At 39.3% G+C, this 23319-nt stretch overlaps 1 protein-coding gene and 1 non-coding gene across 4 annotated transcripts in view; one reads left to right on the forward strand and one right to left on the reverse strand.

Moving 5' to 3' along the window:
• ARHGEF37 (Rho guanine nucleotide exchange factor 37) overlaps nt 1–23319 on the reverse strand; it is a 61761-nt gene that overhangs the window by 20593 nt on the left and 17849 nt on the right. For 2 of the 3 annotated variants that reach the window (XM_031671419.2, XM_006204458.4), the window contains exons 2-4: nt 10523–10719; nt 9204–9327; nt 1379–1526 (exon numbers count right to left, since the gene is read on the reverse strand). In XM_031671419.2, coding sequence (XP_031527279.1) covers nt 1379–1526; nt 9204–9327; nt 10523–10708 — 458 coding nt within the window. In that variant the 5' untranslated portion in view covers nt 10709–10719. Of the gene's footprint in view, nt 1–1378; nt 1527–9203; nt 9328–10522; nt 10720–22270; nt 22384–23319 lie in introns of all 3 variants that reach the window. The other variant, XM_015239396.3, reaches the window with a different exon arrangement.
• On the forward strand, nt 2731–2836 carry LOC116277931 (U6 spliceosomal RNA). The gene has a single exon (XR_004187362.1). It is a non-coding gene; the product is annotated as a U6 spliceosomal RNA (small nuclear RNA).

Raw genomic sequence — 23319 nt, forward strand, 5'->3', positions numbered from 1 at the left:
AGAATAATTCACAGGCAAGGAAATATAAATGACTCTTAGATATACAAAAAGATGATCAACTTATCAACATAAGATAAATGCAAAATGAAACCATACTAAGATGCAATTTTCCACCTATCTTGGTGAGAAATATTCTATAATTTAATAACACACTCTGCTGGTGTGGCTATGGAGAAACAGACACCCTCGTACATTGCTCATGGGAATGTCAATTGGAATAGCCTCTCCCGAGGGAAATTTTGCAGTATTACAAAACTTATCAATACATACTTCCATTGAGTAAGCAACTCTACCTCTGGAAATCTACCTTACAGAAATACTTGCACCTGAGTGAAATAACATATGTTCATGAATAATCACTGTAGCACTATCTATACTATCAAAAGAATAGAAACAAACCAAAGTCCATTAATAGAGACTAGTTAAATGAACTGTGGAATGGCCACATGGTAGAAAACCATGCAGCTGTTTAAAGAATCATACATGTATGTATTGAAATAGAAAGACCTCCAAGATATATTGTAAGTAAAAACTAAAACAAACTTCCACTAAAAAGGTAGGAAAATAAGGTATGAATTTGTATTTGCTTACATAGGCATAACTGGGTATAAGAAAAGACAGAGTTGAGAAGATTTTTTTGTAACTGTATAAATTCAGTATGTTTTAAAGCTTTTGAACAATGTAGCTGTTCAAACTTTTAATTAAAAAAAATTTTTTCTCTACATGTATCTACTTGGAGCTTCCGCCACTGGTCCCAGCTCTGAACTGAGAGGCCCCCCAGGGCAGTTCTGACCCTTTTCCTTGGAATGAGACTCCAGCCATCTATAGAGAGGCCTCCTCAGGTGATACAAACCTGCTTCCTGGCACTGCTGCTTACAGCACACCGTTCCCACCATCTCCCTGCACTTCCTATGGTAGTTATGAGCGCTGTTCACCAAATGCTTCTGCTTTTCCACCTTGAGAGATACGGCAGGATAGCAAGCCCTTGCCTTGGCTGGATGAAGCCATGTGATTAGTTCTGGCCCATGAATTATGAGATACAATGGCTATCATTTCTGGTCTACAGCATGTAATTACCAGTGTTAGACCCCCTCTTCTCCTTTGTCAAATTACTGGCAATATTCCAGACAGTAATTGCTGTTAGCTTGGGTCTCAGAGTGAGGATAACGTACAGAAGAGCCCCAAGATAATCCACAATGGAGCATAAGAGTACAGATCTTGTTGTCTGAAGCCACTGAGAGGTGGGAGTTGTTTGTCTCTGCAGCATAGCCTGACCTAGCCTGACTGGGACACTCCTGAAGCAGTGTGACCAGCACCAAGCAGGGGTTCGACCTTTAAGGCCCCTGACTTTGGGGTGCATGGGGGTCATTCTACTCACAGCACTGCCTCAATGACACTCTGGATCTCCTGCTGCAGCTCCGGCTCCTTCCGGTAGGTCTCCACCAGCAGCAAGGCCTGTTCATAGTTGGCACAGTAGACCTTATAGACTTGCTCCAGGTCCTCTTGGAATTCCAGGAATAAGTTACCTGACAGTGAAAAAGTAACAAGTTCTCAAAGGCACGTCTGTATGTCCCCTTGCTTGGGACAGAGACACAGCTGTAAGTGACACAGCTAAGCACACCAGTTCTGGAGTGAGAATGCCAGGCTTAAGCAGCGCTGTCACCTTGGGTAAGTCACTTCATATTCCTGAGTTTCCATTTCTTCATCTCACTTTCAAAATCTGCTGTAAGGATTAAGTGACAGAATGGTGTAGAGCTTAGACTGGTGTACTGTGTGTACTTAATAAATGGTAGCTATAATTTCAGCAATAATATTTGATAATTCTCATATTTGTACAGTGCTTCACAGCTTACAAAACACACTCATGTTATATTTTTACAATTACCGCGGACGGCAAGTATAACTCCAAACCCCCTGTTTACAAAGACCCTATAGCACAGCATGGGTACTCACAAGTGTGGGCTTTGGGGTCAGAGAGAAGTAGGGCCAGATCTCCAGCCAACCCTCTCCCACTGGTGTAACCTAGGGCAAGTATGTGATCCCTCCAACCTTCCATTTTCTCATCTATAGATTAGAATAAAAACAGTACTCACCTCCAAGGGTTTTTATGAGGATTAAATCAAATAATGCAGACAAAGCATCTGATAAACTTTATTCACCAAAAATTTACCAACTGTTTATTTATTGACTATGTGCCAGGAACTCTTCTAAGTTCTGTGAACAAAATAATGAACCTGCCTCGTGGGGTTTATATTCTAGTGGGGAGACAGACAATAAATAAATACATATGCCAGGTAGTGATGAGTACCATAAATCTAAACAAAGCCATATAAAGAGCTGGAGAGTGGTAGATTTATCTAGGGAAGGCTTCCATAAAGATGTGAATGTTTATCAGAGACCAAGAAGACCCAGCCCTGGGAATGTTTAGTGGAAGAGCAGCACGAGGCTTAGGGAAGAACAAATGCAAGGGCCTGAAGGCAGGTGGGCACTTGACATGTAGGTGACACGAGGCAGGTGTGGCTGGAGCAGAGTGAGCAAGAGCACAAAGTAGAGAAAATAAACTTCTGGAAACTAAAGCCAGATCTTGTAGAGCCTTGAAGTAAGTAAATAAGGCAGAGGTATACATAGGTATAAGGTGTTCAGATTTTATTCTAAAGTGGCAGGAAGCAAGTGGAGGGCTCTAAGCAGGGTGACATGATCTGGTTTCTGTTTTAAAAGGATCACTCCTATGTACAATTTCAAAAGCACTTACACTAAAGTTAGAACAATATGGAGAAGGTTAGCATGGCCCCTGCACATGAATGACATGCAAATTTATGAAGTGGTCCTAATTTTGAAATCAGAACCTTATGAAATCAGTTATTTGTTGGAGGAGGTGGAAAGGGGTGGAAAGAGTAGGGAATGGGATGGGGCAGCAGAGATGAGAGGGGAGCAATGCTTTGCTCAATATACCTTTCTGTATAGCTCTGACCCTTGGAACCATCATAATGTTTCACATACTTCTAAAATAAATATATAATTAAGACCAAGCAGGATGTGGAAGGGGAACCCCAAATGGAATATACCAACAATACGGAATGAACTTCACTCTATACAAATGAATAACTGTGGATGAAGAAATCAACATAAGTAACTGTTTTTCACAGGGATGCAGGTTAATAATTCTGAAACTACTTTATGTGAGGACTAACTTTGAACAAATAAGTAAATATACTACAGATAATGGCAGCCATTTCTCCCTGTCACAGAAATATGTTAACAAATAAGAAAAGGGGGAAGATTAGAATGAACCCTGAGATGCTGGGCTAGAATTGGTATTGAGTATGAACTCACGGTTTTAAATACTTTAAGTATCTAAGCACAGATGGATAGAAAAAGATGTAGATGTGTATATGCGTGTGTTGGTATATGTGCGTATATTTCCTAGCTCTATCAGCAGAGAGGGCCTAGAAGCAAAGACACTCCAGGAGCAATGAGCATATCTAGATCCTAGAACTTGGTGTCTAAATATTACTCTCCAAAGCTAGGAACAAGGGCTACTAGGAGAAATGGCCACTTCCAAGGCTGGGGAAGGGAGAATATAAGCTAAGCCTGGAACATCCTGTGGTATCAGAAAGTAAGAAAGTGCTCACAAATTGTTAGAGACATATTGAAAGGACACAGGAGCCAAATTGAAGGAGTTCCTGATGGACAAAGTTGGTCAAATTTGAGCAAGAAAATTATAATACTGGATTCTGACTCATAGAATAAAGAAAATATCCAAGAATTTATACTTAGACAAATAAACATTTGAATAAAGAAATGAAAGGGGGAGAAGGGACAGTTCTTGCTTATAGAAGAATTCCGATTAATAAGTGTAGAAGGTAAAGGGGGTTGAGGGGAGCACAAAATGGGTAAAGGGGGTCAACTGCATGGTGACAAATGGAAACTAAACTTTCGGTTGTGAGCATGCTGTACTACATACAGAAGTCAGAATATAATGCAGAGCACAGAGGATTTCTGGAGAAGAGAAACTATATGTATGATACTGTACCAAGAGATACCTGACATTATACATCAGTCTAAACCCACAGAACTGAGCAACACACAGAGTGAACCCCACTGTATGCTATGGACTTGAGTCAATAATAATACATTAATATTCATTCATCAATCATAATAAAGGTACCACACTAATGCAAGGTGTTAGTAACAGGGGAAACTCTGTGGGTGGGGGAGAGAGTACATAGGAGTGCTCTGTACTTTCTGCTTAGTTGTTCTGCAAATCTAAAAGTGCTCTAAAAAATAAAGTCTATTCAAAAATCCACAAATGACAAATGCTGGAGAGGCTGTGGAGAAAGGGGAATCCTCCTACACTGCTGGTGGGAATGTAGTTTGGTGCAGCCACTGTGGAAAACAGGATGGAGATTCCTCAAAAGACTAGGAATAGACTTACCCTATGACTCAGGAATCCTACTCCTGGGCTTATATCCAGAAGGAACCCTACTCCAAAATGACACATGCACCCCAATGTTCATAGCAGCACTATTTACAATAGCCAAGACATGGAAACACCCTAAATGTCCACCAGCAGATGACTGGATAAAGAAGATGTGGTATATTTATACAATGGAATACTATTCAGCCACAAAAACCAACAACATAACGCCATTTGCGGCAACATGGATGCTCCTGGAGAATGTCATTCTAAGTGAAGTAAGCCAGAAAGAGAAAGAAAAATACCATATGAGATCGCTCATATGTGGAATCTAAAAAACAAAAACAAAAAAACAAAGGATAAATACAAAACAGAAATAGACTCATAGACATAGAATACAAACTTGTGGTTGCCAAGGGGGTGGAGGGTGGAAAGGGATAGACTGGATTTTAAAATTGTAGAATAGATAAACAAGATTATACTGTAAAGCACAGGGAAATATACACAAGATCTTATGGTAGCTCACAGAGAAAAAAATGTGACAATGAATATGTATATATGTTCATGTCTAACTGAAAAATTGTGCTGTACACTGGAATTTGACACAACATTGTAAAATGATTATAAATCAATAAAAAATGTTAAAATAAATAAATAAATAAAGTCTATGAGGTCTATACTATGTTGAGATTAAACCAGGGGTCCAAAGTGTTAACAAGAATAGCTGTTAGAAGGCTACTACAAATATTCAGGCAAGAGCATTTGGTTATCCCTCTAGGGGCAAGTGGTGACGGTGAAGAGAACTTATTAACCACAAAAGGGCAAGTGAGCCACAGACCATAGGAAGCCCAGGTGACCCAACTGCTGTGGGTTGTACCTCTGAAATGCACCAGGCCCTCCATGGGACACATCAGATGGCACCTAGACCAGCATGGTCCAGCTCTCAGCAAAGACTCCCACAGCAAGACTATCACCCCAGGACCAAACCCCTTCCCCAGTTCTGGTCCAGCCAATTCTCAGAAAGAATTCCCTCAGGAGAGCCCTGAAACTGAGAGAGACTGTGGCCAGGAAAGATCACCTAAAACCCACAGCTAAGGAGAAGGTGTGTGACAGGGAGATCAGTCAGCTGCAGAGATGATCTCACTAAGAGAGAGTTTGGGCGTAGCCCTCAAACCTAGGGTGGTTCCCACATTCTCCTTGAGGGTGATTCTGCAGGAATGTGACTAATGTCAAAGAAACCTATCATACCAGTATGGCCAGGGGCAAGGGCGTTTTAGTAACTGAAGGGTGGAGGAAGGCAAACTAGAGCAGAGCTGTCAGAGAGGTAGGAATGCTACAGGCACCAAGGACTTATTTCCTCTCCTCTTGTCTTTCTAGTCACAGACTGAAAAGAAGTCACAGCAGCAAAGAAGTTACTCCCAGTATCAAAAGGACACTCTATCTCTAGCCGGGAGAAATGAGAAAGGGAGGCAGGATGGTCAAGAGCTAAGGCTCTAGAGTCTGAAAGAGCTGGGTTCAAATCCTGACTACCTGGTTAAGTTGTGTAACCTTAGGAAAGTTACTTAACCTCTCTGAGTATCAGATTTTTCTTTAGTAAAATGGGGACTACAATAGTAATAATAATAATAATAATAATCAACAAATAGCAGTGTCAGAAGAATGAAAAGGGCTACTACATGTTAAGTACCCACAGTCATGGCTGGCACAGAGATGGGTACTATTTTCACACAGAAGGCATGAAACTGAGGCTCAGAGACATGAAGGAGCTGTGGGTGGCAGAACCTTCACAGTCAGACTCCACAGTCCCTGCTCTAAAACACTAGACCTGCAAGCCACAGCCACATGTGGCTATTGGGCGCTTGAAATATGAAGAATTCCAACTGAGATGTGCTGTCAGCTTAAAAGACATTGGGATTGCAAAGGTTTCACACAAAAAAATAATAATAATAAAATGTACCATGAATGAATTTTACATTGATTAAATGTTGAAATATTATTTTGGATATATTGGGTTAGGTAAGACACATCATTAAAATTAATTTCACCTGCTTTAATTTTTTTAATGTAGCTACTCAAAATTTTTAAATTTAATTTGTGACTGTCATTATATTTGTTTTTCTTTATCTTTTTTTTTTTTTTTTGGTTGGTTGGGTTATTTGTGGGGTTTTTTGGTGGGGGGAGGTAATTAGGTCTATTTATTTATATATTTTTACTGGAGGTACTGAGGACTGAAGCCAGGACCTCGTGCATGCTAAGCATGCACTCTACCACTTGAGCTATAATGTTCCTCCTTCACATTGTATTTCTTTTGGACAACCACTGTACTAGAGCATGATGACTTCCAGTGACAGGACCCTATGTGGGAACTCCTGTGAATATCTGAGTTGCACTGGGAGTCATTCATAAGGACAGGGAACCTACCTCACTTGGGAGGGGAAAACTGTTAAAAACAGTTATGCCTAAGGTCCAAAAATCTTTTAAAATGCTGTGGCTATGGGACTGGGAAAAGGACCTTTACAGCAGGGCCTGGGGGCTGGGCAGGGAACAGAGAGAGCTGGTAGGAAGCAGCCTTGATCCAGCACATAGCTGCACCTAGGAGAAGAAAAGCCAAGCGGATTCTTTGCGCCTCTTCTTGGCTAACAATGAGGAGTAAAGGATGAGGAGGCTACTTTCTGTAGACTCTGTAAACTCCAGGGAATAGGTTTGCCAAATTAGTGAGGGAAAATACAAGATGCTCAGTTAAATTTGAGCTTCAGATAAATAATAAAGTATGTTTCAGTGTAAATATGTCTCAAATGTTACACGGGAATTACTAAAACATTACTGTTTTTCTGAAATTCAAATTTAATTGGCCATCCTATATTTTACCTGGAAACTGTACCAGAGAAGCAGTGAAGCAGTGAAGGCAGGGAATGGAGATGTCACCAGGTATGCTTGGGGGACAGAGTGGCATCTTGACTCCTAGTAGGTCAAGCAGGAAGGCAGAAATGGACAAGCGAGGAACCCTAACAGGAATCGGGTCAAACCTCAAACCTACAGCAACAGAAGAGCCTGACCTCAGAGTCCCCAGACCCTTAGAGTGTCTGCAGCCTGAAGCTTATCTATCCAAATACTTTAAAAAACTCTTGTTCTTTTTTGTGTCTGTGTTCATCTATCATTTATAGGAAACAGCACTTCATTCACATTGCTGTTTTAAAAAAGAATCATATTTTCAAGGGAATAATAAACACACTATACACAGACTTTAATCCCACTCTACTGCAAGGGAGCTGTTCAGTGCAGCAGTTGGAAGGCATGGGCTCCAGAGGCCTCCTGCCCCAATGCATATCCTGGCTCTGCCACTAGCTGGATGACCTTGAGCAGGTTACTTCCTCTCTTTGTGCCTCAGTTTCCTCAACTATAAAATGAGATGACAGCATCTACCTTTCCAGACTGTTGTGAGGATTAAATGAGTTAATACATATATATCAGAATAGTGCTGGTCATTCAGTGAACACTCAGAAAGAGGGCTTTTTCAAAAAATTTGTTTGCATATTTGTTACTCTTTATCCTCATCAACACCATTCATGTCTAAGAAAGGGTAGAAGATTGGGGATGTGAAGGCCAGAGGGACTTGGGTGGCCACGGGACTGAGTGCCCTCGCCTTGTCCTCTTCTCTGCCTGACACCATTCTCCTTGTCCCCTGACTCCATTTGAAAACCCCTGACCCTGCACATTTTGTTAAGTAGCCCCAGAACAGCAGATGGGAAGAGATTGCAGAAGATAGGGAAGAGGTTTACACCCACTGATTCCTCCTTCTTTATACTCTGGTCATCCTAACCATTTCAGCATCAGGAATCTACCTTCATTTCTCACCTAGGTGATATTAAATCCCCCAGCTAGTCTCCCTACTTCTGCCCTTGCCACCCCCTCACAATCCACCATCCACCCCAGCCTAAGAGATCTTTGAAAAACAAATCTGACCATATCACTTCCCTGCTCAAAGTTGTCCAACAACTTCTCATCACATTTAGAATAAAATCCACATTCTTTACCATGGCCTAGAAGGCCCTGCACAATCTGGTCCTTCTCTGCCTCTTCTATCTCATCTCCAAACACTCTCCCCTCACTAATCCCCCTGGAGACACATCAGCGTTCTTTCTGCCTGTCCTTCAAATATCCCAGGCTCATCCCTGCCTCAGGACCTTTGCACAGCTATTCTCTCTACTCTCTTTCCAGATCTTCTCACTGATGGCTCATTCCTAACATTTAGGTCTCAGTTCAAATGTCACCTCCTCAGGAGGCCTTCTCTTATCTCAAAAGTTAGTACAACTGTTAGTCTTCAAATTATAAATTACTACTGAAAATTCTTCTGTTTATCTGTGTATCATCTGTCTTTCTCACTAATTTGTTAATCCATAAGAACAGAAGATCAAATCCTCTTGTTGATGCTGTGACCAGGCACACAGCAGTGACTGGCACACTGCAGGTGCTCAGTAGATAATTGTTCAATGCACGAATGTGAAAGAGTCCATACTATAGACTCAGCCATGCCACTAACCAATTATGTGTCCATGAGGATGTCCCTTCCTGTCTCTGGGCCTCAGTCCATCTGTAAAGCGATGGGGTTGGACTGGATATTATTTGAGGGTCTTGCCAGCTCTAACATGCAATGTTTCAGGGATTACCAAGACAGATTAATTAAGCTGCATTTCCCTGGAACTCTGGAGACAGTACAGCAGTGACCACATGCCGAAAACAATTCCACAGGAACCTCCAGCTAACAGCTTCCTGATCTTTTGCTTACCAATCAGCTGCACTTGTTCCTCTTCCCTGGAGGCTGTTTCCTGCAGATCATGAAGCAATCTGCTGTTCACCTTGATGATATCATCAATGTTTGAGAACAGGACATCCAGATCTCCCTGTGGCAGCTGGAAGGAAAAAAACAGTCATAAGAAGTCACTTGGGAGGTGGGTAGAGTGACTTTTTTTTTGCAGGCTTTGATGGTAGTCTAGAACATTCACATCATCAGGGTCCCATCATTCTTGGCAAGAATGTCCCAGTGGAATGTTTGCAAGGAGTTTGTAATGTTATAAATTAGTTATTTTCATTACAAGAAGAGAGGACGAGATGGAGCGCTCAGCATAAAAGGAAAGCTGAACTGGGGTTTTATCCTAGATCTGCTGCCAACTGTAATTTTCATTCTCTCATTTTCACCATCTGTCATATAAGGGTGGGAAGCTGGACTTCTTTCCAGCTCTAACATACTTGGCATCTACCACCATTACCTTGAGAAACACTCTGAACTCCAGCCCCTATGAATTAAGCCATACCACTGTTTAAAAGTATGCAGGACATCTATATATGTTCATCGATAGAAAGATGTCCTGGAGGCACAATCAAGTGGGAAAATCTAACTTAGAAAAACATCCAGAGTATGCTCTTATTTTTATTAAAGTAAGTAACAAACTATGTTTGTTTAATGCCTGCAGAGAAAAATCCCAATTTCTGGAGGGTGAAATACAAGAAGACTTTCATCTTCTACATTACCTACCTGATTATTTCATTTACTCAATAAACACTAATTGAAGTCTATTACTTATGTATCAAGAACTGGGATATATTGAACTAAACAGTTTCTCCCCTTATGGAGCTTACATTCTAGGGGATCCTTGAACATTTAGAGAGAAAGCTTGTGTTATTTCTGAAATCAGGAAAGAAAAAGATGCCAAAAAAAAAGAACATTAAAATAGAAACCCATCATAGTGATAACTTCTCCATTTTTACCATCCTCCAAATGAGACAATTAGAATGCAGGTCGCTTAAAGCAATCTGTTCTAAACCTAATAAATGGCTATTTTACCCATTAGCTCACTTAATTCTCTGAGGTGATTATTCCTCCCCACATTCAACAGGTGAATATACAAAGGTACTAGGGTGTTTAAGGCCTTGCTGAAGGTTGCTGGGCCAGTAAGTGGAAGTACTGGGGCTTACATCCAGGTGACTTCACATCCACCACACATTCCCCTCCAACAAGCCTGCTCCAGGAACAGATGTGAGGTCTCAGAAGCTGGGACCTACGTTTGCCGCTATAAAGACAGGCTAAGTGTGGCCCCACCCTCGTACCTGCTGCAGGTGGCTCCTGATGTCTGAGGCACAGAGCTGGAGCATGTGCAAGTAGGAGACCTCGGTGTCGATGAGTTCCCTGACTGCCAGCTTTTGATGAAGCAAGGATTTGTCCTCAGAGACCCGACCTTCCCCGTTCGGACTCCCTGTACTGGAGGATGGCTCATCATCCCCATGATCAGTCATGTCAGCAGGTTCTGAGAAGACAAACACATCCCCACTCACTTCTGGAAGCTCTGCTGGGACATGCTGTCTCTAATCCAAAGACAACCTTTCATCAAGTGACCTAAAAACATCTTCAGCTGCATACAGAGTCGAGACCAACTGTGCATTAGCGTTTGTGGGCAGTATCTGAACAATCTTAAAAGGTAGAATGCAGCTCAGATAATTGTTGACATTTTAAATTCATTTCCCAGGATTCAGACAATGTGCTTGCCTGGCTTTTCTTCTATTTTCCCCCAGCTCTTGACCCAGATTTCTTCATCTGGTTAGCTGAGTCTCCCTCCCGGTAGTTCCCTCCTCTCCTTCCCGACTCCCCGACTCAGGCTGTACTACCTAGTACCTGGGCTATTTCCACAGCCTCCAGAGACATCTTTCCAAATCCAAACCCCTCTCCCACCTGCTTCCAGCCACACCCGTTCATCCTGGACATGCTTCCAGTTTATAAACTTCCTGAAACAGAGCTTGTGATCCTTCTGTTCCCTGCTGTGAGACTTTAGTAGCTCTCTGTTGCTCCATGGTCCAGCTGAATCTCATTTTCCTTTTCCCTGACACATTCCAGTGAAAGAAAGTGATGTGCTCTTCTCCATTCCTGCATGGTCACTTCCTGCCTTCATGCTTTTGCACCTGTTGTGCCCCCTCCCACGTCTCTATCCTCTGACATCCATCTTTAAGGCCTTTCCTCATCCAGTGAGATGTACTTTTCTCCTTTATTTCTAACTTTAAAAAGTACAAAGGCAATACTGTAAACAAGAAGAATCTCCCTACTGCAAAACACCTAGAAATGCCAGATCAGCTATAACAAACTTCCTTTTCACTGCATGACAGGGCTTGCAAGAGAGTAAAGGAAATCAGCAGGGCCCCCAAAACAGGGGGAACTGAAAATCAGAGCAGAAGCAATTGAGCTGATGCAGCTCTAGCCAAAGTGGATGGAGTGGGCAGAGGACACTTGTTGAGCTCAGTGAACCAGGGACTTGGGCATTAGCGCCCATGCAGGAACAGGAGACAAGCTCCTTCACAGAACTGGGACCCTCAAAACACGCCAGTGAAATGGTGAATCAGAAAAAAATGTCCCTTCACCCACACAGAAGATGACAAAGGTGCTTCTACATCTTGGATTGGATTCTGGGTGAAGGAAAAGATCCCCTCTGAAAATTCTTAACAACAAGCCTGCTTTCACTGGGTTGTAGGTTCAAATGTACACTCTACATGCGGTCCAAGTAGCCCAATGCTGAGAAATAAACAAACAAAAAAAAGAAGTCCTGGACTAATGCTACTATGAGTACCCATAGGAAAAATAAAATGTCTCCAGGAGGACATATCCTTCACCTATGCCACATGGTACTCCAACAGATAACCCTATCCTAAAGATGAGATAAATTCCAAAATTACAAGAACTTCATTGCAAGTGAGCATCATCAGAGACAACAAAGAGCAGGATCAGACCACAAGAACATCAGATAATCAAACTATTAGATAGAAACTATAAAACAGACAGGACCAGAAAATAAAAATAAATAAATAAATAAATACATACATACCCATATGATTTTTTAAAGCACCAAGTAGAACTTACAGAAATTAAAAATTAGTCTTTGAAATTAAAAACTGAATGGACAAGTTAAACAATTATGATAAAGAGAAATAGTAAAGGAGCAGATAGATGTTAAGAAATTATCCAGACTGCTAAAAAGAAAGAAAAAAATCAGGAAAAATAGGAAAGAGAATTAGGGGATCTGGATATTGAAACAAAGAGGTCATGCATCAACTCTGTGTTCCAGAAGCAAAGAACAAAGAGAATGAGGAGAGGTAACATCTGAAGACATGAGACTAAGAACTGTCCAGAATTTATAAAAGCTGTGAATTCTTAAATCCAGAAAGTACAAGTCCCAAGCAGCATGTTAAAAAAAAAATTACATCTAAACACATTGAGGAGAAACTACAGAACCTTGAAGGCCTGGAGAATTTGTCTTATATATTCCTGTCCTCAGGAAACTGTAGGAGAATATGTTCCACCAAAATAAAGAAATAAGTCAATGGAGAGGCTGTGGAGAAAAGGGAACCCTTCTGCACTGCTGGTGGGAATGTAGTTTGGTGCAGCCACTGTGGAAAACAGGATGGAGATTCCTCAAAAGACTAGGAATAGACTTACCCTATGACCCAGGAATTCCGCTCCTGGGCATATATCCAGAAGGAACTCTACTCCAAAATGACACATGCACCCCAATGTTCATAGCAGCACTATTTACAATAGCCAAGACATGGAAACAGCCCAAATGTCCACCAGCAGATGATTCGATAAAGAAGATGTGGTATATTTATACAATGGAATACTATTCAGCCACAAAAACCAACAACATAACGCCATTTGCAGCAACATGGATGCTCCTGGAGAATGTCATTCTAAGTGAAGTAAGCCATAAAGAGAAAGAAAAATACCATATGAGATCGCTCATATGTGGGATCTAAAGACTCATGGACAGAGAATACAGACTTGTGGTTACCAGGGGGGTAGAGGGTGGGAAGGGATAGACTGGGATTTCAAAATGTAGAATAGATAAACAAGATTATACTGTATAGCACAGGGAAATATATACAAGATTTTATGGTAGCTCACAGAGAAAAAAAATGTGACAATGAATATATACATGTTCATGTCTAATTGAAAAATTGTGCTCTACACTGGAATTTGACACAACATCGTGAAATTATTATAAATCAATAAAAAATGTTAAAAAAAAAGAAAGATGTCAAGAAACAGAAAGACACAAGATACAAGGAATTGGTGATCTAATATGTGAGAGGGACTGAGGAAATCCCCAGGATAGAGGAAAGAAAATCCTAGGTTTGACTGTTGGCTACAGAGAGACAGCAAACGAACTGGGCTATAGTACTAGAATGTCTCGAGAACAGATTTTTTGAATCAGTAGAGAATATGGTGCTTATTTAGGCATAATTACACAGACAATTCATACAAAACTGAAAAACAAACCAATCAACAAAAACAAGAGTTGTCGTAACTGTGCAGAAAAGATAAAAGTAATTACATGTCACTACCTGGTTCGATTATAAGTAGAATCCACAGATATAATAATGCAAGTGATCTAATTCATATTAAGTACTGAGAGGATAGGGTGATGGAGAGGGAGTGAAAAAAAGCTAAAGCCTCATATTCCATAGAGGAAATCAAAGAACAATGCCTAAATTGAAAGCTCAAGAAGCAGCGGTACACGTGTGCTATAAAGTAATCAGCTAAAAATGATATAAGGAACTGCCTGGCAGTGGCTGGAGCAGGAAAGAGAAGAGGACGAGCTGCTTTTCATGACAAACATTATAGAATCATCTGTCTCTGTTTCTCATGACAAATGCAGAACTATCCATCTCTTTAAATTACACACTTTTATAGCTTTGAAGTGAACTAAACACTAACTGCAAGAAAAAGTGAGAATCTCTTAATTTTGCTAGAGATCAACATTGAAAAAAATTTATCATATTCCTATATATACCAACAATATATAAAAGTGCAATTTAAGGAAAAATAGCAGCACAATAATAAAAAGACTTAATAATATATTAATACTTAATACTTATTCCTTCTTAAATATCTTGATTTAACAAAAGATGTATAAGACTTTAACAAAAAAATCATAAAATTTTATTGAAATACATCAAAGAACTAATTACAAGTAGAGATATACTATTTTCATGGATAGGATGAATCAATATCATAAAGACAAAAAAAAAAATTGCCCAAATGGCTTCAATACAATTTCAGTAAAACTCCCAATAGAGTTTGGGGTTTTTTTGTTGTTGTTTTTAGTAGAACATAATAAAATTATTCTAAAATATATATGGACAAGTAAAAGGCTAAGAGAACTCTGAAGAACAAGGTAGGGGTATTTGTCCTACCAGACAGCTAGATCTATTTGAAAGTCATAATGATTAAAAAGTATAGTATTGACATAGGGGAAAACAGATCAGTGGAACAGGTTGGAGAGCCCAGAAACAGACCACAGTAAATATGGAAACTTGATATATGACATAAGTGTCACTATAAGTTACTGGGAAAAGACAGTCCATGGGGCAATTGGTCTCCTCTATAAAAAAACCCCAAAACACCCCAAATACATTACAGATGGATTAAAGCCCTAAATGTTAAATGTGAAACTCTAAATTCTTAGAAGAAACAGGAAAATATTTTTATATTGTCTAGAAGGGAAGGATTTTTTTCAACAAAATATAAAATGTGCAAACCCCAAAAGAAAAGTTGATACATCTGATGACAGTAATATTGAAAAGTTCTGTTCATAAACAATTGTAAAATCAAAAGGAAAAGAGAGGCCTTGGACCAGAAGATATCTGTAGTTAATATAATCTAAAAAAGTTTAATATCTAGACTATATAAAGAACTTCTATGAATCATTAAAACAATGCAATCTAAAAGAAAACCAGACAAAGGATATGATTGCAAAAACAGTGTCTGGGTTCATTCAGTGTCAATTTTAATCTCCTCCTATTATGTCTTGCTGCAATGCTGATACTGGAGAGCTAAAACCCAGCTTTCCAGACTCCCTTGCAACTAAGATTCTAAGATCCCACCAATTTGATGGTCTCAAGTGAGCCCAGATTTGGAAATGAGCTAAGCAGGAAGAGAAGCAGTGCTTGAGATATCCATTTGATGAAGGAGGTACTGCATTGTGCCGGAGTCAGTAGTTCTGGCAACAGGTTGCGGCTGAAGTCGTGGAATCTTGAAGCCAGCAGCAGGGACAGCAGCTCCCCAGCTCTCATTTCCTGATTGTTATGGGCTAGCAGTTTCTTTGGAGGGCCTTTCCTATATTATTGCTCTGGGACTCAGTCCTGAGGCCCCTTCTGTGGCCTGCTTCTCCAGCCCCTCCACCAACTTGGTAAGCACCTTAGACCCTCTTTTAATGATTAGAACAGAATGATTTGTGTTATCTCCAACTAAAACCTGGCTGATACAGGCACGAACAGGTAATACACAAAAGAAAAAATTTAAATGGCTAATATACAAATGGAAAGATTTCCAATTCACTAGTACCTAGGCAAATGTGAATAATTAAAACCACAATGAGATACCATTTCATCCCCAACAGATTGGCAAAATATAAAAATAAAATGTTGGGAAGATAATAGATAAATGGGAAATCTCATATATTGATATGATAATGGAAATTGTTGCAACCACCCTGAAGAGCAATTTGGCAATATTTAGAGAAGGTGAAAGTGTGCATATTCTCAGGCCAAGGAGTTCTTCTCCTAGATATATCCTGCCTTCAAGAGACTTCTCCACATACACACAAGAAATGTAGACAAGAAGTTCACTGCAGTACTGTTGAAATAACAGAAAATTAGAAAAAAAAAAACATAAATGTCCCAAGGAAAATGGACAAATAACTTGCGGTGTAGCCATTTAATGGAATGCTGAACAACAACAAAAATGAATAAACTATAGATTCATGTATCAATATGGATATCCTCACAAACACTGTAAAGAGGAAAATACATATATAAACAAGTCCTAGAAGGATACACAGAGTATGATACCATTTTTTAAAGTTTAAAATATACAAAACAATGCTAGATATTGTTTAGAGATACATACACATGTAGCACAGATACTAAATTTTTCATGGAAGTTATTAGCAATAAATCCAAGTGATGAAAAAAATTTTCATACAGTGAGGTATGGGGAAGTCATTCTGACTCATATATGATTTAACTCAAATTTTATGCTAACTAAAACAGCCTGTTTGTGGCCTATGGAACATACATTGTCACATCTGCTTTAATTATTAAAGAAAAGGGGGCACTGATCAGAAGTAAAGAATGTCCATGTTAAAAATGAATACTAAATGCAGTTGGAAGGAGTAATACAGAGGTTCTATATACCCTTTACCCAATTTCCCCAATGGTAATATCATGCAAAACTATTTAATACAGTAACACAGCCAAGATGTTGACACTGACACAGTCAAGATGCAGAACAGTTCCATCTCAAGGATCCTTCGTGTTGCCTTTTTTACCCACTTAGTTCCAGCCCTATCCTATCCTTAACCCTCGGCAACCAGGAATCTATCTCCACTTCTACAGTCTTGTTAGTTCAAAGTTGTATATAAATCATATAGTATGCATATTTGAATCAAACAGTATACAACCTTTTGGGGCTGACTTTATTTAATCAGCATAATTCTCTGGAGATTCATCTAAGCTATTGTGTGTTATCAATAGTTCCTAGTTCCTTCTTTTTTATCGCTGAGTACCTGAGATGTTTTGTTAAAAAAAAAACAAAAACTGAAGCAAATATGGCAAAAATGTTAAAATTAAACAAAGCCAGGTAGTAAGAACACAAGCATTTGTTGTTTTGTTCTCTGTTCTTTTCTGGATGGTTAAAATATTTCCTAATATTTAAAAGTGGAATGCATCCCATTTGGCCTTGGGTTATTTAGAGCTATGCCTCATCTTCCTGGCTAGACACTAAGCCCTTGGAGACTAGAAGAACACCCATTCTTTGGGTCCTCCTCTGTCTCACAATGTTTATGCATATACAAATACATATTTGCACACATAAATGGCCCTTTTCAATGTATTAGTAGCAGAAGTTTCCGTCCTGGGAATACTGACCCACAGATCAGATAGTATGTACAGGTGTCTGGGGAGAGCAAGGTTGCTCAGAAGGCAGGGGGTTCAGAAAGATCCTAAACCCATTTTTCTGATGCACAGCTCTAGTCCAGATCCTGAACACTGCCACTGGCTTGCTGAACTGTCCCTGGCCTGAATTGCTGACATTTATCTCCCAGTACATTGCTTCTCTAGAAAAATCCCGATGGGATTTCAGGAGAACTACTCAGGTTTCACCATTCAGAATTGTTGCTAAATAAACAAAAAGCATAAGCAATACTTCACAGAGCACTGCTAAATATTTAAAATAGCACTTAGGTTAATTTGCACTTAGGTTAATTGCAATCTAGACCTCCAAGCAGGCCTAGCAGAACATCTCTGTAGCACTTTGTTATTCTCTTAGTTTATAGTCCATATAATGGAAAGAAATACATTTTTATTTCATTAAAAATATTATATATTATTTGGCAATGAAAAGGAATAAATACTGATTTGTGCTATAACGTGAAAGAATCTTGAAAACATTTTGCTAAATGAAAGAAGTTAGTCACAAAAGACCACATATTTTATGATTCTATTTACATGAAATGTCCAGAATAGGTAAATCTATAGAAACAGAAAGTAGATTAGTAATTTCCAGGGCTGAAGGGACAGAGGTTTGGAATGTGGTGGCTGGGTTTCTTTTGGGAATGGTGAAATGTTCTAAATTTACTGTGATGATAGTTGCACAATTCAGTGAATATACTAAAAACCATTGATATGTACACTTTAAATGGGTGAATTATATCTCAATAAAACTGTTACTCAAAAAATATTTTATAATATGAAGTCCTGGCAAGGGTATGGAGAAACTGGATTTCTCATACGTTGCTGATGGGAATGTAAAAATGGTACAGCTACTCTGGAAAATAGTTTGTCAGTTTCTTTAAAAACTAAACATATACTTTCCAGCAATCACGCCACAGGGCATCTATTCCAGAGGAAGAAAACTTATGTCTATATAAAAACCTGTTTACAAATATTCCAAATGTTCATAGAAGCTTTACTGGTAATAGCTAAAAACCGAAAACAACCAAAGTGTTGCTTAATAGGTGAATTTAAAGGTGGATAGCTAAAAAAAAAGTGGCATATCAAATATCACAGAATACTCAGAAATAAAAAGGAATGAACTACTGATAAACTGCAACTACTGAATGGTTCTTGAGGCTATCATGCTGCCTGCAAAAAAAAACCCAACCTGGAAAGGTTACATATTGTATTATTCCATTTATATAACATCCAAAATTATAGAGACAGAGATCAGAATAATCACCTGGTTAGGGATGAGGGTTGGGGGCAGGTGGGTGTGACTACAAAGGAATAGCACCAGGGAGAAATTTGTGGTGACAGAATAGATCTGTACCATAATTGAGGCAGTGGTTACAGAAATCTATACATGTAATAAAACTGCACAGAACAATCATACACATATATTATGCCAATGCCAATTTCCTGGTTTTAACATTGTGCTGTATTTAAATAAGATGTAACCATTGGAGGAACTTGGTAAAGAAAAGAACCTCTCTGTACTCTTCTTGCAACTTCCAGTTGACCTATAATTATTTCAGAATAAAAAGTCAAAAACAAAGTATTAGACAGCTTAAGTCATCCACTGTCTTTGTGACACTCTCAGGACAAATGCAGCTTAAAAGCCTGGGAGAGCAGGCTGGGTGCCTTTGTTCCATTTCCTCTTCTGGTCTGATAAGGAGGCTTGTCTTGGAGAATACATTTGGGAAAATAATGCCTTTCAATATAGTCCCATGCTCAGCTCTGAGACCTCTTTGATGACCTGTGATAGGCAATTAAGAACTAAAATCGGTCTAGCATATAGTTGGTACTGAAAAAAAAAAAGTCTGCTGAATGTTAAGCAGTGACTACTTCTGACTCTAGGATAGGATAAAACAGTTCATTCTCTTCTCTTCTCTTCTCTTCATACTGGTACAGGAAAATTTGGACATTCACATGTTCATTCAACAAATATTTGGAGCAGCTATTTCATGCCAAGCATTTTTCTGGATTCTGAGTATACAAATTTAAAAGGGAAAAAAGGGCTCTACAATAAGGATGGGGCATTTAAAACACCTGGTTACTTGCTCCAAGTTTCATTTCACTAAAAGCAGAGGGACTAAATAAATGTTATAGACATCCTGATAATTTCATGCCTTTCAAAATAGAAGTTAGAAGTAACAACAGCAATGATACTCTGAAGCTAATTCTGACCAATCAGAAGAACAGAATGAAGAAATGGAAGTAAGTAGATCCCAGGGAAAAGTGAGACCATCATCTTAAAGTTCTTTCATAAGAAAATGTAAAATGTCATGGCAAGAAAAGATGGACATCCAACAATCTTCCACCCCAGGTTCTAGAGGGAAGTCAATTTAAACATTTAAGAAAAAATTTTAAAAGGAAGTAAAACCTCTGTCTGAGATTCTAGGGATTAGGGTTCAGGGAAGACTGTCAAAGATGAAGTTCAAGCATCGTGACAGCAAAAGACCCTGTTGAAGAATAAAGGGAGGAAATACCTATAGAAACAAAAGTGGCCACAAAGGGATCCTGGCTAATGAGCCTAGTTTATAAAGATATTCACAAAAGTCAGAGGGGAGGTCCCTATACAAAGAGATTCCAGAACTCTAAAATGAAGAAGGATCTGGGATTGAGGGGAAAGGGGGTGGGAAGGGATAAACTAGGAGTTCAAGATTTGCAGATACTTATATATAAAATAGATAAACAACAAGTTATACATATAGTACAGGGAACTGTATTCAATATCTTGTAGTAACCTATGATGAAAAAGAATATGAAAAGGAATATATTATGTATATGTATGTAAACATTATGCTATAAGCCGGAAATTGACCCAACACTGTAAACTGACTATACTTCAATTAAAACAAAGAAAAGAAGAATGATATGGGATTGACAAAAATGTAAGAATAACCTCCAAAGCTCTGCCCCTATCACTGCCAACTAAATTTTAAGGTTTATGTTCAGAAAAGGTTCAGAAACAGGTACACTATTTGATGGCTTAGCTTTCCTTTTCTTAGCCCTGAAGAGTGACTGCAGGGGGCACTGTGAAGATTAGGAGCCTAGACTCTGGAGCCAGAAAACCTTATTTCAAATTCTGATTCTGCAATCAATCAGCCAGGTTCCTGGGATAACTGTATAACCTTCCTTACAGGGCTATTATAAGATTTCATAAAATACTCCATGTAAAGTGTCCAGCAAAGTTTCTGGTACATGGTAAGTTCTCAATAACAGTAGCTGTTGTTTTTGTTACTATTACTGTTAAAATAGAGAGAGTGGCATGACCCTGGATGAGACACTTCGCTGATCATATTCAAGTAGGTGGTGAGAACAGCTAATCATGATGATAATAGTAAGTAATGAGAACTACAAAGCAGAGCCTGACTGACAATGCATCTAACACCAAAGAAATAAAACTGAGATACAGACAGACCATGAGACTGAGCCCTGATGGCATTACTCAATCCAGCCATGATGGAAGCTGATTCCCTTTGGATTTTCTTGGTATGAGATAATACATTTTCATTCCCCATCCTGCATTGGCCTAAGCCACTCAGAGTTGGGTTTCTGCTACCTGATTAAAACAGATGGTCTATCAGCCCTTAGAAAGGGAAACAGGGAGCCAGAATAGGTTAACAAAAAAACAGAACAGGTCATGCCAGACTACCCTCATTCCCTTAACCAAAGTGGACTAGATCAGTAGATCAAAGGAATGCTATAGCCTAGTGTAACTGGATCAGCAGGGTGTTGATGGTCTCTCATGACATTCTTACAAATAAGGAATGAGATGCAGTAATGGAATAAGATGTGGTGATGGAGGCTAGGGGAGGAGGGGAGGCAATAAGAAAGTAACAAAAACTAAAAACTGATAAAACTGCCAAATTCAAAGAATGTTGATCAGTGTCAACGTCAGCCTCTGGGATCTGTCCTGTAGTATTAAGGATAGCCATTAGTTCTTTTGGTGCTTCCCACCTCTAAGACTACCCGAGTCTAAACCTCCACCACCCTTCTCCTGAACTGGATGCATAGCACTAGAGTAGAGTGGTGAAAAACATAAAACTGACTGCTTTATTTCTTAGCCTGAAACCCAGACAAGTCTTCCCTGACTCCCATTCGCCTTCCAAAGAACCACTCCTTTCTCCCAATAATCATGTTTCTTATTCTATTTGTTTTACTGGTTCGTTGTATAGAGCAGAAACTCCATAAGGGCAGGGATCATGTTTCTTTTATTCATCAATTACCTTGGGTCTACTCTAGATCTTGCACATGGTAGGTGCTCAATTAATTGAATTAATGACTGAATGACATGGATAAACCCTGGCAGAAAAGCAACCAAATTGCCAATGACACTCTTACAAATGGAGTTAGACTAAGATGATCATACACAACTCCTGGAAGCCACCACAAAGTTTGAGGTAAGATAAGAGACAGAAACTCCCCTTGAATTTTATATAACGTATTATATAGTATGCACACTTTTTTGTCTGGCTTTCTTCTTTAAGCAAAATTATTTTGAGATCCACCCATGTTGTAGCATGTATCAATCGTTCATTACTTTTTATTGTTGAGTAGTATTCTATTATATAAATAGACCACAGTTTGTTTATCCATGCACTGAATGAACAGTTGGTTGCTTCCAGCTTCTCTATCACGATAAAGCTGGACCTAGGAATGGAATGTCTCGATCACAAGACAAGTATATATTTAACTTTTAAAGAAAATGTCAAACTTTTAAAATGTAGTTGTACCATTTTACATTCCTATCAACAGTGTGTAAGAGTTCCACGACCTCGACAACACTTGGTGTAGCCGTCTTTGAAATGTTACCTGCTTGTGGTTTTAATGTGCATTTCCCCAGTGATTAATGATCTTGAGTATCTTCTCAAGAGCTTATTTGCCATCAATATATCTTCTTTGGACATCATGGGTTTCTTATTTGTCTGTTTAAATTACAAAAGAGGCTCTTGCTCATTACATAACTAGATAAACAACACAGGAATTTATAAATAATTAATAGTTTCCCACTCCCTTAAACACATAACTAGAGGTGCGTAAGAATCACCAGGAACGCTTATTAGGTATGCAAATTCTTGCCCCCACTCATGAAGATTGTGATTCAGTATGTCACAGACAGGGCATTTTGATAAGCCCTTAGGTGATTCTGATGCAAGTGATCTGTAGATAATTTCTTGAGAAATTCTGCTCCTACTCTTATCCTATAAAGGAATAGTTGAAGGAATGAAGACAACGAGTCTGGAGGAGAAGATACGTGGAAGGGGTACATGGGTCGTCTTCAAATAAGGAAAAGCCTTTGCCCGAGAGAGTGGGTGTTTGCTCTATGTTGTCCCATGGAGCACCAAGAGTTTGGAATCTAAAAACCAAATTTAAAAAAACAAACAAACCTTTCTAACAGAGCTACTGTGAAACAAAATCAGGCAATAGAACCAGCAATTTAAGGAACCTGCCAAAGTCACCAAGCTTGGAGAAAAAGGACTCCTCTGAGTTGAGAAATTACTGATTGAGGGTGAAGAAGAGAGGGGAAGAGACATGCCAAACATACACATACATACACTCTCTCTTTCTGAGGAAAAACTCCCCTTTATAAACACACAGAGAGGAATGTAACCACCAATCAGGTAGTGTGTCTCCTAGCCCAAATTAAATAGCAGCTAGTTGCCCTAAACCATATTTCCCTGGCTCTGTTTGCAAGGCCTAAAATGGTTGAGAAAGAAGACAACACAGTATTTGGTAAGAGCAGTTCTTTTTATAGATAAGTAGGTCTGCCCCGGGCCCTTTCCTCACAATTTTGGATCCACAGATTTTAAAGAGCTTAAGCCTGTCAATAAACAAACAACAGGCTTTAGACAATCAAGCTC

This window comes from Vicugna pacos, chromosome 3 (assembly GCF_048564905.1).
Source record: "Vicugna pacos chromosome 3, VicPac4, whole genome shotgun sequence".
Taxonomy (NCBI): domain Eukaryota; kingdom Metazoa; phylum Chordata; class Mammalia; order Artiodactyla; family Camelidae; genus Vicugna; species Vicugna pacos.